At 38.5% G+C, this 17,399-nt stretch overlaps 1 protein-coding gene across 5 annotated transcripts in view; it reads right to left on the reverse strand.

The window, feature by feature from the left end:
• The window catches only part of LOC135211126 (cyclin-dependent kinase 8-like), a 268,054-nt gene that overhangs the window by 210,211 nt on the left and 40,444 nt on the right, over window positions 1-17,399 (reverse strand). For all 5 annotated transcript variants that reach the window (XM_064244242.1, XM_064244244.1, XM_064244243.1 and 2 more), the window contains exons 3-4: window positions 10,144-10,254; window positions 2,037-2,177 (exon numbers count right to left, since the gene is read on the reverse strand). In XM_064244242.1, coding sequence (XP_064100312.1) covers window positions 2,037-2,177; window positions 10,144-10,254 — 252 coding nt within the window. The remainder of the gene's footprint in view (window positions 1-2,036; window positions 2,178-10,143; window positions 10,255-17,399) is intronic.

A 17,399-nucleotide genomic window follows, 5' to 3' on the forward strand; every position in this document is an offset into this window, starting at 1 on the left:
AACTGGTCAACAAAATATTGGAAGTCGGTTGTTTTTGGTCATACAAAGATCTATGAGAGACCTCAACCACAGTCTCCATTCTATGGAGAGTACCTGCTTGTGACGGCTCAGACCACTGTGTTGCTTCGCAAAGGGAGAACAAATGAGTCCCCCACTTGCTTGTGAATATAAGCCAGGGCTGTGGTGCTGTCAGAGCGCACTGTCAATCTCATTGTGGACTTAATTTGCAAAATGCTGTAGTCCTGAATAAATTGCTGTAGTTCCTTCAGACTGATGTGCCAACAAATTTGATCCGGATGTGATCCTGAGACTGCTTCCCTGATACCTCTTGGTTGTCTAGGAGAGCCCCCAACCAAGATCTGGCGTATCTGGATAGAAGTCTAAGTTGGGCCCCAAAGGAAGGAAGGACTTTCCTTCTGAAAGTCTGTTAACTGATTTCCACTGTAGGAGATCGTCCTTGATCTCCTGAGAGATGGGAAACATGAAGGAATCGGGATGAATTTCCATCCCACCTGGCACAAAGATAAAACTGTCCCTCACTTGCTTGTGAATATAGACAGGGCTGTGGTGCTGTCAGCGCACTGTCACTCTCGTTGTGGACTTAATTCGCAAAATGCTGTAGTCCTAAATAAATTGCAGTTAGTTCCTTCTGGCTGATGTGCCAATACATTTGATCCGGATGTGATCCTGAGACTGCTTCCCTGATACCTCTTGGTTGTCTAGGAGAACCCCCAACCAAGATCTGTTGCATCTGGATAGAAGTCTAAGTTGGGGCCCAAAGGCAAGAGAGACTTTCCTTCTGAAAGTCTGTTAACTGATTTCCACCACAGGAGATCCTCGTTGATCTCCTGAGAGATGAGAAACATGAAGGAATCGGGATGAATTCCCCTGTCCCACCTGGCACGAAGATAAAACTGAAGGGACCTCGTATGGAGCCTTCCCAGGGCAACAAACTGCTACATAGTATGCTAATGTGTCGCGTAGGCTCATTCATTGCTTGGCGAAGCCAGTATGCCAGAATAGGAACCTGTTCACTTTCTTCTGGTATGCCTAGATTCTACTGAGGGACAGAAAAACCTGAAAATTCTGAGAATCTATCACTATCCTCAAATACAGAATTCTCTGTGTAGGAATCAGTTGGGATATGCGATGGTTGATTAATGGGACCAGTCATCTAAAAAGAGGGAGAAATTGATCCCCATTAGATGAACCATTGGGTGAGCTGAGCAAGTACCCTAGTAAAGACTTGCTGTGCTATTGAAAGCGTACAGCACAGTGCTCGGTGGTAAGTGCGAGTCCACGGTAGTCTGAGGAACCGTGTGCACTACTCCTGTTGAGGGCTCCTTCTTAAGTAAGTTCATGATGGTGGCAAGCTACTGCTGAATCAGGGCTAACAACGGGTCCATGGTGTCATCAGCAGGAAGCAAGGGATGAGGACACGAAGCTGAAGCAGTTGGCACCAAACGCCTGGCATCTGGCACCAGAACCATCTGAGACTGTGCCGAGCCAGTGCATGCAACTACATAGTTTTTTATGATATCCAGAAAATTTCAATATCTGGCTGGGCCTTGGATATATTAATCTGGATAAACATAGATTAGTACTGTACACATATTAGCTGCCATAAAGATATTTTAAAACAAACTGTTCAAACAATTGAAAAACCACCTCAGTATGGTAGTATCATTTACAGTGATCCTTGAAATGCATAGCAGAGATTATACTTTCTGATCTTTACTTTCCATCTATGCCTTCCTTTTATTCACACCTAGCACAAACACTTTCTTACCTTAACCTTGCTTCAATTTTCACTTCTTTTAATAATAAATTGTTCAAGAAAGTCCTTTGCAATAAAAAACTTGACTCAAATTCCTTGCAGAAACAATAAAAACAAAAAAGCTAACTACTCGACTATCATACTTGGATAAACATCTATTATAAAACTTCCTTAAACACTTTTTGTATTCTTCAATATAAGTTCCATACAATCAGAAAAAGCTCATTATAATTAAAAAACATGACAACATAACACTTACCAAATCTCTGTGCAGTACCCAGTTGGAATGCAAATAACGGATGCCATCTAGAATTTGATATAGGAGACTTTTAACCATCCCTTTGTTAACTTGGACTGTTTTCTTATTGGCCTTTGCAGCCCTGTGGAATTTGATGATATGCTATGGAGAGAAAAAAAAATCAGTAACAATAAAACATAATAACTGAAGCATAATACAGTAAACCTCCCCATTCGCAGACTTACAATTCATGGACTCATCAATTTGCAGATTTTTGTACGAATTGTATATACCCATTATTTGCGGAAAATTCGCCTATTAGTGGTATTTTTTACTAAGAAATAAACACAAATAACTGTATTTTCATATAATTTTTGTGACTAAATGAACTTTTTGTGATAAAATTGTCTAAATACTCAGGTACATATTAGCATTTTTAGAAGGTTTTTTCGTTCAACTATCAAAAAAGGCAGTTCCAAGCATTTTTAGCGGGGGTATTCAGTATATTCGTGGATCTTAGCTATTCGTGTGTGTGTGTGTGTGTGTGTGTGTGTGTGTGTGTGTGTGTGTGTGTGTGTGTGTGTGTGTGTGTGTGTGTGTGTACGAATCCCCCGCGAATATGGGGGTCTACTGTTATTTCACCAACATTAATGCATGTATTTACTTAGCTAGGTGTTTTCATATTCTAAAACTTAAGTAAGCTATGTATTATCACATTTAAAAGAATGCATAAAACTTGAATTTTTTAGGCCAATCTGGACTAGTTTAAAACCTAGTCAACAAATTACATATGTGACATATCCCACCTAAAAATAAAAATAATTTTGACATTTACATACTATCAACGACTTAGAAACAAATAGTAACTTGTAATGAAATACTATCCCCATAGCAATTCTGTATTGGTATCTGACAGAAAATTAATGTAAAATACTTATGGAGTGCTTATCCATCAACGAATAAATTAATGAATAAATGACTTCATCAGGCACTACTGCTTTCTGTGTGCTGCAAGTCATGAAAGACTTCAGAACTTTTTATCACCCCTCACTGGGACTTATTAATTTTTCTTTAAATTCAACAGTTATCCAGTTCTTCACAATGGCCTATCCACCAGTATCTTTTCATATATAATAAGTCCACCAGTATCTTTTCATATATAATAAGAGAAAAGACATAATTGGGTTCAGCTAAACTAAGACTGCTTTCTACTTCCATGGCATTTAGATAGACTGCTTGCTACTTTCATAGCATTTAGATAGACTGCTTTCTATCTCCATGGCATTTAGATAATGACCAAGGCAATTCTCTCTGGCAGGTTGGACAAGCAAATTGTCATAATCACAAAATGTGTGCATTAGATAGATATATTTCTGCTACATTCAAGACATCTCTTACTTTTAACAATCATGGTTTATGGGTCTACAGAGTTTTTTCCAGACCATTCTGCAAGCACTAGCTCTCTGGGTTTACTGCACCTGACAAGTCTTGCCATCACACTTCCCTGCCTGTCTTGGACTCTAGCTTACAATGTAAATCTTGCCAATTCAGCACTAAGTGTGTATTTCCCCAAAAAAATGATATTGTTATGATACAATAAAGTTTTATGCATACTTACCTGGCAGGTATATATATAGCTGTATTTTCTGAAGTCCGACAGAATTTAAAAAACCTTCCGACCCCCGCATGGGCGGCCCAGTGGGTAGTACCCATTCCCGCCGCTGGGAGGCGGGTATCAGGAACCATTCCCATTTTCTATTCATAATTTTTATTTCCACTGTCCCCTGAGGGGAGGTGGGTGGGTACTTGAATATATATATATCTGCCAGTTAAGTATGAACAAACTTTATTGTATCATAACAATATCATTTTGCTCATGAACTTACCTGTCAGATATATATATATAGTTGAACCCCACCGTTGGAGGTGGGAAGGGACAGAATAGAAGGATTTTGGGACACAAATGCATGCAGATGATTTACATCTTGGTTCCACCTGTTAGCATAGCCGACTTCGTGATTACTGTCACCCAAGTCTGCTTCTGCTTTACTAGAGTTGCCAGCGAGGTAGAGACCTATAAAGCTGGTGCACTCCAGATGATCTGTCAACGGGGGCGTGACCACAATGTGACTAGACCATATTGACCATACCATGAGGGCTAAGAAGTAAAATAATATATATATATATTATATATCACCACCTGACCAACCTAGCCAAAGTTAATGTGTGTTAACTAAGGCTTCAGAGTTAAGAAGTCGCCGTTGTCAGCGACTCCACAACTAAATTAAGAGCTCTTCCTAACCATTTTCTACAGGATAGGATGAGTAGTACTTCTTGCCCCCAAGATTGTGTCTGCAGACACGTATGGCCCTAGCGAGCAGCAGATCTCATATGCCATCTTCACATCTCGCAGGGATGTGAAGTAAAAACCCAGAGTTGCTTTGCTAAAATATGGTACTCAGGATGTTGCTGAGTGCCATGCTCTGTTGAAATGCTTCCGAGGCCGCGCCCTCACCTCGTGAGCATTCAGATAAAAAGATTTCAAATCTTTGTGCAAAACACAATGAAGGAGCATTTTTTTTTTTTTTTTTTTTTTTGAAAGAACTCCTTAACCCTAAAACCAGGGTGTACTTCGATATGGGCAAGTCTGGTCTTTTTCGGAACATTGCAGATTGCCCGACTGACTTCGACTTTCTTGATTTTAAGTAGATAAAACTTGAGAGACCTGACAGGGCACAGGACTCTCTCTGGCTCCTCCCCCCTAACTTGTGCCATCCTTGCTTCCAAGATCCTGGCCCAAGGACAAAAAGGGTTTCCATTCTTAGGCCATAACGAAAGGCTTAGAGAGCACACCTCCTTGTGTTCTCTAAAGCCAAAACTTGTGACGATGGCTTAAAATCTCACTAACCCTCTTTGTCGTATCTAGGGTGGTTAGAAGAAGGCCTTCCTGATCACATACAAGAAGTTAACAGGCAGGAGAGGTTCGAATGCTTTGACATCAAGAACTTCAGACTACGTCTGTACTAAAGTCAGGTGAACGACCAGTTGACCAGTCAGACGAATCAAGGACAGCAAGGCTGTACCCTGAAGACCAAAAGGCACTATTCTTAGCTGAAGGATGAGTGTCTGGACTGCCTGGGCGATTCAATCTAAGCAAACCTTGGGGGGTGTATCAACGCAACCCAACGTCGTCCGCAATCGACTTCGTCAATAAGAAACTCAGGGCTACTATATGTCGCCTGATCTCGCACGAGTGTCTGACTCCGAGAAAACAGGCGAGACAAAAAGTAGATGGTGAGCTAGAATCGAGATTCCACAGACCTCAATGATCGTGAAGGTCTTTGTTGTTTGACAGATGCAAATCTGTCAAACAACATTCTCTGTTGTCTGTTCGCACTGGCAGAATTTTCAAAACTCTCGGCAACCGCTAGACCACTGGTAGTTCAGGTGATCTCCCCCACGTTCCCGTGGCGCTGGTACTTGGAACTAGTATTCCCGTTTTCCTCAGATTTTCTCTGAACCCTGTCTCCTGAGGGGAGGAGGGTGGGAATTTAATTATATATACCTGCCAGGTAAGTATGCATAAAACTTTATTGTATCATAACAATATCATTTTTATGCATGACACTTACCTGGCAGGTATATATATAGCTGATTGACACATTTGGAGGTGGGTCACAGACAGCAATACGTCATAATTCAAAAATTAACTAATTTTTTAAATATTTATTAAGTTCCTTACTGCTAAGGTAGCTGATTCGTAGGTCCTGCCTCTTAGCCTGCTAAACCTAGTAGCTCTCAACTAGGATGTGACCTGTTTGTTGAGAAAGCTAACAACAAGGGTCTGACAACTGGACGTGACCAATTTGTTGACAGGAAACCCTAGCCCTCTCTTACCAGGGGCATTCATGCTAGGATAAGTTAGACCACCTGAACCACACACAAAGCTAACGTAACACATTACACTTCACATACTGAAGAGGAAATAACCCTCTCAGACAACCATAAAAAGAACACCACTTAATTAAAATACCTAGCATGTTAGTAATCTATCGAGACGATTCGTACGGACTTTTGCAATCCTGTAACGAACCTCTAGATGATTGTTACATTCTACGCCTGTTGTTATAATAGGCTCTTTCTCGTAAACTCGAGCAGGGACCGAGAGAAGATACTTCTTAAGATATGCGAGAGCTGTGGAATATCAGAGTTGATCTGGAACCAACTGGTTCCAAAAACTCGTTCGAGGACTGGAGGGACGACCGAATTGCATTTACTTCTTTCAGATTAAGATCCAGGACATCTGAAACACTATCCAGATGTCCGGCACCTCCTTCTATCATGACGCACTGAGATGTTCAGAATAATTCCTAGATCTGAATAATATTTCAGTTTCCCGGTAGTAAAAAACTGTGGTCTGAATTGCAGTCTATTCGGGGAAACAAACTTCTTCAGGAAGGAAATGGTCCCCAGCAAGCTCATCCATCCCTCCCCGAGTATGCTTACTTCCCTATAAGGCTGCGCTTTGCCTAAGCAGGAGAGCATATAAAAGTGCAATGTTGCGGTAGACTCGTAGTTCTATACCGTGCGGTAACGAGCACCGAAAGGATTAAGAGATAAACTCTGTTGAACATAGTAAGGCAAAACTAATGCAACGTTTATTCATTCACGTAGAAATCCCCTCAATCTTAGGCTAAAGTCCGTGATTGTAGGACAGAGATACAGTTAGTCAGTCAATCCCGCAGGAGAGACGTAACCGCCAGCACAGAGATACGGTTAGTCAGTCAACCCCGCAGGAGAGAGAGACGTAACCTACAGCGCATGACCGCGCACGATCTGTTACTGGCTCGGTTGGAACTTGGACAGTCAGACACAGCAGCAGCCAGCAGCTTACGAACGTCGTCTCTTAACTTTATGTCTGGGTTGCCAGCTACCCTATTCTACGAAGAAATAGGTCCGTTATTTTTTGAACAAAAAGAGACTCTCAAGCTGGTATATTTAAGCGAAACAGAAAACGCTAAATATATAGATGCGTTTGTGTCGTCAGAACACTACCATACAACGGTAAAAGATAAATCGGAAACTCCTGGAAGGCTGCAGGGAGTGACGATTAAATGTCCTTAAAATAGTAGACAATAGACCTCTCGGTTGCCATCCGAAGAGGTAACTACAGCAAGCGTGTATGACTTGAACCAACCAGTAGTAAAATAACGCAAGGCAAAAAAAATTTTATTATATCACAATAAAGTTTGTTCATACTTACCTGGCAGACATATATATAGCTGAATTCGGAAATACAGCTACATACATATCTGACAAGCAAGTTTCATGAACAAAACTTAGAGAATCGAAGCAGACAGCTCAAGCTTCTTAAGATACTGGACATAAGCGTTCATTGACGTAGTCTACCAGTGCTATTTGCTTGTACGAGTCTGCGAATGAGGAAGGAGAGCTCTTCCGAACCTTGTCCTTATTTGCTTACGCAATATCAAGTTAATGAGATGTTTGTCAATGAGAACTAACCCATTAACGGTACAGAGAGATATTTTGTCAATGAGGGGAGACCCATTACTTCTTGACAAAACGATAGTATATTGTCAATGGGGGAAAGTCACTGAATTGACAAAACGTAATCCAGGAAGTCGAGCCTTTTATTTTTCGATTCCCGTCTCAAACAAGGAAGGGACAAGAATCCTGTTAAGAGACTGGGCTTACGGTAGGTAGAACGACGATGCTCAATCGGCATGGAAGTCTCGACTAGAAACTAACAAAATCTATCATCTGAAAAACCCTTTCAGATGGTCTAAAAAGCTTTAAATTTATTGGCAGTATGGCAAAGGAAGTCCTGTCTTGCGCTTTCCTGAAGAGCGTCCTTTTGATGAGTGCCTTTGCAAGAATCCTACTGAACGTTGCCGAAAATCCTGACGTTCAGGACGTCGAGCCTTTACATAACCCGTAACTGTCTTATCTCAAAGTCTTGACTGAGGTAGAGAAAACGAGATCTTCCCTTGAGCTTTCCTTAACTCCATCCACCTTTGCAAAAAGCAATATAATATTGACAGAGACCTCTTGAATTCACGAAACCCGAGGTCTTGCTGGGTTTCGAAGACGAAGTTCTGTTCACTTTCTTGAGGCTCAAATCTTAAACAAGAGCTTGAAGAGTTCAACAGAAACATTCTGGTGCGCGCTCAGCGTCCACTGGTCAGAGGGACGCTCCGGGCGTCCTGGTGCTAGCGCTCGGCGTCCACTGGCGAGGACGCTCGGCGTCTGGTGCGCGCTCGGCGGCCACTGGCGAGGACGCTACGGCGTCCACTGGTGGTGCGTCCATGCCGAGCGTCCTGTTCAAGCCGATCGTCCAAATAAGCGTGCAGAAAAGCGTCACGCTCCTGACAGGCGTCAAAACAAGCGAGAGAAACTGCCTTCTTTTTCCTATTTCTTGGTGGAAAGAAGTACACGTGATCAGGCAACTTTCGCCTTCTTCTCACTGAAACACTTAACGAGGGAGAAGGGACGTGAAGCGTCCTCTTCTATAAAGCTTCTTAGAGGGCGCGAGTCCTTCCGAGAGCTCCAACCCTTGTGCGGGGAGGACGCCTCGGAGGACGAGAAGCAATCCTTCAGGATTCGTGCATGTGCACGCACTTTGGGCAGTCTGGGGATTTTTTCATCAGAAAACTGCCGAGGCACGCAAGATCGGTGGGGTTCCCTGTAACCCTCCTTCGGCTTTCGACATGCCCTCTCCCTTGGTTCTGGGAGTTCGACAGAGGTCTAGACCTAGAGGCGTTATAAGGCCGATCTGACGCACCCTCCACTACACAAGGGGCACTGTCACTACACTTAGCCACTTCACTATTGCTCTCTAAAGCAAGCACTTTCGATTCTAAGTTACGAATCGAAATAGTATAAGAGAAAGGGCAATAACCTCTACAGACACTGTTTTAGGGCCCGAAGGCAACATTACAGGGTTAGGCGTAACAAAAACAGAAGTAGAACTCTTCACAACAATGAAGGAGAGCGATCACCTCTCGCAGACATAGTCATAACCCGTAGGGCCATACTACAGCGTTAGGCAAATAAAGTCTACCGGAAGGGGGTTAGCAGTATCATACCCTGACTTTCGTAATTGATTAATTGCGTACATACTAAACAAAAACTTTTTCCTTACGGAATTAAGACAGCGTTTACTGATTAATTGCGTACAATACGAATCATACTTTTTCCTTACGGAAATAGACATGTTTACTGATTAATTGCGCCCCCCAAGTGCGGAACTACCGAAGCTTTCGGTAGCCACACCCTATCTTTGCAGACAACACCCTCTGAAACTAGCCTAACTAGATTCAGATATCTTATGCAAAAATGAATCAAATTCAAATCAATTTAAGATAGCGTATGCCTAGCCACGAAGTCCAAGTAAATAACTTAAAAGACAATTAGGATACTTAGCGGCAAATGAAGTTTCCAAAATCCTAAGCCGGAGGTACTGAAAACAGGTGTTTTCAGTACCGGCGACAGAAAATTTATGAATAGAAAATGGGAATGGTTCCTGATACCCGCCTCCCAGCGGCGGGAATGGGTACTAACCACCTGGCCGACCACTGCGTGTGTCGGAAGTTTTTTAAATTCTGTCGGACTTCAGAAAATACAGCTATATATATACCTGCCAGGTAAGTGTCATGCATAAAACACATGAATAATCCATAAATCTGGAGCTTAGAAAGTCACAGGAAGCTGAACTTCCACAGTAAAGATCACTCTGCATCTGGGAAAAAGTTGCAAAACCATACTTCTGGCAGTTACATTTTTACTGTTCATGAACCATATAGCCAGGTACAATTTGATTTTTTCCTAATTGTTGCTCATCTCAAAGTATCTATGAATTATTAATACCAAGGAATATCAGAATTGGCCAGCTCAGAGGAAGGTTTTTAGTTCATGAATAAGGTGTGTGGGACTTCGTCTCAAGTCCTGTGACTTGGAAGCAAATAAAGAATAAAAAAAAAATATATATATTTACCAATGAAACACTGCAATAACAAAACCACACAATGCTGCAAAACCTAAACCAGAATACCTTACATTGAAATGGTTCATGAAATGTGAGAGATTCTTGCTAAAAGCTGGTACTAACCCAGAGATCATGTTCTGCATAGTCAAATAACAGCCAAACTTTACGATCAGCATGAGAAAGGAACACTCTCTGAAGGTTGATAACATTGGGATGCTTGAGTTCACGCAGCAACTGCAAGTGAAATATTAGTACATTAGTAAAACAAATAGAAACCACAAATGATAATATATGAAAATCTCAAACTATATATAATTACACTCCAATCTGTGAGTCTGAATTAAAACAAAATAGTTTTTCATCATGTAAACATGGCAAATTTTTATTTAATTTGCATTTTTCATGGCTTACAATTCTGAAGTCTTAAAAATAGGATAATCTAGCACCAGCTGGAAACCGGTTAAAAATAGACAAAGATTGTAAAGCAAGGAGTCTGTGGCATCTGGCAACCCATATATATAAATGAGGTAGAAGCTGGTCAGCAACCAAGCTTGGGACCTCGTGACACAACAGTCCTTCTTTGACCGCCTTGGAGAGTAGTCATGTTGCACTTTCCTTTGTTTGCCCATTATTTCTTTACATTTGTGTGTGTGTGTGTGTGTGTGTGTGTGTGTGTGTGTGTGTGTGTGTGTGTGTGTGTGTGTGTGTGTGTGACAACATATGAGAATTGAGTTATGTAGTGCAAAAGTGCTCCAACCCTGAAAAATGGCAATTTGGAGTTATAGGCAGGAACGGGTTGTCCGTAGATTGAAAAACCTGGTACAGTATTGAAGTCAGAAAAGACAAAAGCAAACATCCTACAGGGTTTATTAAGGTCTGAAATGTTGTGCTTTGGTCCAACAAGAAGTGCAGACTAACTTTAGATTGGGCACAAAAAGTGTTCTAACCTGGGGAGGGTGTTGTGGCCAATGAGAGCAAAATATTATGCTGCGGCCCCCTCGGACTGCTTTCTCACGGACTTTAAACCATTGTAGACAATCGTTTTTTGTTCTTTTTGCCCTCTTTCTCCTCTCTTGTTCTCTATTTCTCTATTTTTGTTTCTCAATTTCTATATTTTCTCTTTTTATAATTTTTTTCTCTCTCTCTCTCTCATTTTTCATTTTTCTATAAATTTTTCTCTTTATCCCTGATTTTCTCTTTCAATTTTTCAATTTCCTCTGGATTTTTCTCCCTCTCTCTTTTTTTGTCTTTCTCCTGATTTGAGTGGGGAGGGGGGGTCACTGATGTCCCAGGTAAGTGTGGATGTTAATATTAATAACATATGGCAATATTTTCTTTTGAGGCTCAAAAATGGTAAGAATATATTTTTCTATTCATATACAATCAGAATTAGGGATACCAGCATATTAATTTTTTTACAGAACTCTTCTTATTCCATTCAATCTTTCAAAATGACCCTAAAACCATGACTTTCTGGGAACAAAATATAATGGGGGAAGAGTAAATAAGCAATTTGGAAAAAAAAAATAATAATAATAACTAAGTGACATGAAAGATCTAGCCTAAACATTTAATTTAATGTATAATAGTAATACATTTGCACCACTTTATTCGGTAGTAATTAGTACGTAATTAACTTTGACCGCTAATTTCTCAAAACTAACACCAGGCACATTAGACCACTTTCACACTACATGCACTACTGTCTTTATTTGGTAGCAATCGGTAATTAACGTTGACCAGCAATTACTCAAAACTAGCATCGAGTGGGTTAGAACACTTCCACACTATATGCCTTAATTCTTATCAGGATGTTAATTAATAAAGCTTAGGATGGAAAAGTTTAGTACTAGGTTTAAGACTAACAACTCTCAAAAACACCGAAGTATTTTGAAAATACTTAACAGTACACCGAATGACAAAACTAAATCTAAAAACAAAAATTAAAAATCAATAAAATTTTCATACTCCATAAATTCATTACGTTTCATCACGATAACTTTAAGCTTGACCTTTTTCTTTACCAAGTAAAAATTAAATTATTTTCCAAAGCTTAACATTTTGGGAACTACAACTAAAAATATCTTAAATATCAATACTACCTGAAACTCTGTAACTATAGGGATTGGATCATGTCCATATTCATCAAATATCCAGGGGTCAAACAAGGGGAAGCAATTCTACGACAGGTCAAAATTCCTTGTCTATTGTTCACTTTGATATGATAAATTTCCAAATAGGGGTTGATTTGTTTTTTTACTACATACCTGGTTCACCATTCCATATACTATATGTATTCTGCCATTCAGACTTTACAATAGGTTTTATAATCACTACCATGAATACTATCTCTACATGTGATCATTTCATACCAGTTGAGGATTTGGCTGCTTTATTACTTCATTTCCTTTAATGCATACATGGCCAAGAATCCAACACATTTCTAAATTTCTATGAAATTTTACAAAATTACTTATTGTATTTTTTCAGGCTATCTTTTGTTATATTATATTGCATCATTCATAATAAAGCTTGCACTACTACACTGGCATGTTCCACAAGTTCCTCTGTTTCGAGTTTTTCCTACAGATTTTTGTTGTGGTGAATAATAATGGTGATGGGCTGATTACGTGAATACTAATGGTGATGGGTTGATTACATCTCTTAAATATTAATTTTTATATATATTTTTTTTTTGTTTACCATATCTTCATTTTGACTGGGCTGTTACGTATGCTGCTGATGAACTAATCTTGTTTGTTGATTGATATCAGCTTTTTTCTTTTTATATTTATGTTGGTTTGACAGATAGATTAGTTTCATTATAATCATGAGTGTTTTGTTACTTTTTTTAGAAGCTACGTATTTGTAAATATCTTCTATTTTCAAGTTGTCTAATTTTGGCAGTTTTCTTTAAATTCTTCTATAATGTTTTGCTTCATATCCTCAACTTTTACTTGTAATCATACATCATGTGGAATTGGGTCCTTGATGCTGTATTCTTTTGGATTTCTTATCTCAACATAACTATTGCTTTAATATTTTGATTTTTTTTATCTTGTATAGTATTTGTTCTATCTGACAAATTATATGATCTAACTTTGCTTATAATTTTGAGTCATGGTTTTGTACATAGGTTTCCTGCTGGATTTTGCCTTATCACTGAACAATCTACCTTTCAGTTCTAGTTTAGCGCCTCTTATAGATAGCTGTAAGTATGCATGCATTTGATATCTGGGAAGGTGATTTTGGCCATTGTTTACAGAAGTTCCAAATCTACAACAATTTTTGCATTACATATGGTATTATGTACTTCTCAATTTAGACAAAATATGACATATTTTAAATCAATTTGTATTTTTCATAACTAACAAACCTTAGTCTTAATTTAGAGATAAATTCTCTGGCACTAACTGGAGTCCAGTTAAAAATAACAAGGAATTGGTGGCAACAGGCATCAGCCAAGAAGGGAGTAGGAGGTAGTTGTGCAACCTACTTTACCCCTGCTACACATCGTCATACCAGTTTCCTTCTAGCCCAGGAAAGAATGAGGGGTGGCTTGAGGTGGGCTGTATATAAACTGTAAGACCAAACGTTTGTTAGTTATGAAAAATACAAATTGCTTTAAAATTCGTGATTTGTTCATACATGGAACAAACCTTGGTCTTAACATAGGGATGACTTAACTCTTAGAGGGAGGTTAAGAAAGTCTTAGAACCAACTGGAGGTTTGGACCACTTGGGCTCACTTCCTGACCATAGGAAAGACATAGGAAAGAGTCATAAGCCTCTGATCTGTTCAAAGGAAGATTTTTTTCAAATTTTATTTTTGCTATCTTTAAAGAGGGTTCTTTATTTGTCCTCACTGGAATAAAGATTTTGCATATGTTTCCAACTGGTTCATCATCATCATGGTGCAATATGATGGTTCCGTGTACATTTTCCATTGTGTCATGTTTTGTTACTTTAATTTTGAGTTATCCATAAACTACTTCAAAATTGCTCACAGATTGATTTTTGGTATGGTAGCTGCCTTGACCAATAATGTTTTGCTTTTGTCTAGAAGTCACTTAAGCTGTGGAATATCTATTTAGGAGGTAGTTTAACCATGAACCATTCTTTTTTTACAAACTAAGAATGGAAATGTGTCAAAGTTGGATTTTTTTTTTTTATTACCTCCATAGGTTTATATGTTAACCCTTAAACGCCGAAGCGGTAAAAAAAAAATGTCTCCCGTGTGCCGGAGACGTTTCAGAGTGAGCGCGGAAGCGGAAAAAATATTTTTTTCAAAAAATCACAGCTCGCTTAGTTTTCAAGATTAAGAGTTCATTTATGGCTCCTTTTTCTTTCACTGCCTGAAGTTTAGTATACAACCATCAGAAATGAAAAAAATTATCATTATCATATATAAATAATGCGATATATGATAGCGCAAAAACGAAATTTCATATATAATTGTATTCAAATCGCGCTGTGCGCCAAACGGTTAGAGGTAACAAGTTGCTTTTTTTTTCGTTGTAATGTGCACTAAATTGCGATCATTTTGATATATAACATATTGTAAAACAATAAAAGCAACACAGAGAAAATATTATCACAAAATGATGCATGAATTCGTAGCGCTCGGATGTAAAAAAATAATTTTTTAATAAATTCACCATAAATCGAAATATTTGTATATGAGACTTGCAATTTGTTTGCAAAATGAAGGAGAAAAATGACCTTGAATATTACCGATACTGTAAAGAGTTTTAGCTTACAAATGCAGTTTTCGACCATATCTGACAAGTTAAAGTTGACCGAATCGTCGATTTTTTATATAGAAAATAGGGGGGGGGGGGGGTATTTCTTTATATGCAATTATTTTCGGAAATAAGAAAGCTACAACATTCAAATATTTTTCGTTTTATTCTACATGAAATTGGCACACATTGCATATATAAAACTCTATGAAATGCCTAATATGAAACAGAGCAAATATTCCGAGAATGGGACTTACGCATTTCGGAGATTTGTCGAGAGACTTGCAATATGTTTTAAAATAAAGATAAATGATTGTATATTACTAGACTGTTAAGATTTTATGTTATAAATGCGTTTTTTTGACCTTTTTCGGTTGAGTCAAAGTTGACCGATCGTAGTTTTTTTCGTACTTATGTACTTTATATGCAAATATTTCAAAATGAGAAAAGCTACAACCTTCAACTATTTTTTGTTTTGTTATATTATACATGACTTAAAGCGCACATTTTCATATATAAAACTTTATGTAACGGCTAATTTAAAATGGTGCAAAACATTACCACAATCGCACGTATGATTTTTTCGGAAGAGTTACCGCCCGGACGTAAAGAAAATGTATTTTTTTCATAAATTCACCATAATCGAATATTGTGCTAGAGGACTTCCAGTTTGTTGCAAAATGAAGTTAAATGCTTGAATATTACTAGAATATAAGCGTTTTTAGCTTACAATTGCGTTTTTCGACCATTTTTCGGTAGAGTCAAGTTGACCGAAGGTTAAAATTTGTCACTTATCATTTTTTTATTATATGAAAATATTTCAAAATTGATAAAAGCTACAACCATGGGTTGTTTTTAGTTGTATTGTGCATGAAATTGCGCACATTTTCATATATCAAAATTTCTTTATGTAACGGCTAATTTAAAATGGTGCAAACATTACCACAATCGCATGTATGATTTTTTTCGGAAGAGTTACCGCGCGGACGTAAGGAAAAAGTTTTCATAAATTCACCATAAATCGAAATATTGTGCTAGAGACTTCCAATTAGTTGCAAACTTAAGGTAAATGATTGAATATTACTAAAATATAAGAGTTTTAGCTTACAATTGCGTTTTTCGACCATTTCGGTAGAGTCAAAGTTGACCAAAGGTTGAAATTTTGGCACTTATCGTTATTTATATGAAAATATCTCAAAACTGATAAAAGCTACAATCATGAGTATTTTTTTGTTGTATTTTACATAAAAATGCGCACATTTTCATATATAATACTCCATGTAACGGCTAATTTAAAATGGTACAAAAATTATGTCAAAGTGACAAAATAATTTCAGAGATGTGTCACAGATAGTTTTTAGTGCGGCAAGAAAGAAATTCGCGCTTGCGCACCTGCGTAACGATTGTAAACAAAACAACACCTTGATCCGTGAACTCCCAGCATTCCCCAAGGCGTGTGATTCAAGAGTTTTCGGCTGGTAGGCCTAAAAGTATTTTTCCGCGAATTTTTAAAAAAACTTTTGTATGTAGACGTAAAATACGTCCAGTCGGCACCCGAGACAAAAAATGTCGACGTAAAATACGTCCAGTCGGCGTTTAAGGGTTAACTCAATTTACTTAATTTCCAACACGAAGAATCCAAAGGAGTATCAAGACATACCAGGATGGGTTCCCTCCATCTACAAAAGCTCTAATCAGAGGAGTAGCAAAACACTACTACCCCCCAGGCTACTAGTTGATGGAACTCTGCTGAAAAGAGTCTGAAATACTATTCTAGGGGTGACTTTTGACTCACATCTTACTTTTGAGAAACATATAACAAAAGTGTCAGCAAGTACTACACAAAAGTTAGGTATTGGGTGAAAGCCCTCATATATTTATAACTGATAAAATCAATGCCACTTGTTTTAGGTTGTTTGTCCTTCCTCCTTCCTTTACTAGAATACTGTTCTCCTGTAAAGATGTCCGATTCTGCCAGAGATATATCTTTCAGATAAGAGTGGTTTGTGCTAGTAGGTTTATATTTCCTACTACTAGCAGTTATGACTTCAACCATCAACAGATGGTCTCTTGTTTGTCACTTTTTCACAAGTTTTATTTCAACAGAGATCTGTCACATTCACAGATGATTCCTGATCCCCTTCTCCTGCCAAGCTGAACCAGATTTACTGAACAGCAGCACCAACATACAGTAAATGTGCTACCTCAATGTAAAACTTCTCAGTTCCAGAGGTCCTTTATTCCTCACACCATTGGACTGTGGAACTGTCTCCCTGAGGATGTCATGCAATTGGAACTCAAAAGTTCAAGGGAAGATGCAATGCATTACTACTGTAATGCTTTTCTCCTTCCATTTAAATACATTGTCATCTATTTTTCAATGTTTTTCTTTTTTAATAATAAGAACTCTTCTTTCTGTATTTCCTCTGACTTCTTCCTAGTGAACACCATATTCTTTGGAAGCTTGAATTTTAGGTCAATGGCCCCTGTGGGCTTGTTCCATATGAATAGGGTTCACCTTCTGAATATAATAATATTAATCAAACAAGTAAAAAATGCCTTTTGGCACAATTGAGTTTTCTGTACAGCAAATAATGCTGTATGAAACCCTCTCCCACAGTTCATGAAACTCTCAGCT

Source organism: Macrobrachium nipponense, chromosome 4 (genome assembly GCF_015104395.2).
Source record: "Macrobrachium nipponense isolate FS-2020 chromosome 4, ASM1510439v2, whole genome shotgun sequence".
Lineage (NCBI taxonomy): Eukaryota > Metazoa > Arthropoda > Malacostraca > Decapoda > Palaemonidae > Macrobrachium > Macrobrachium nipponense.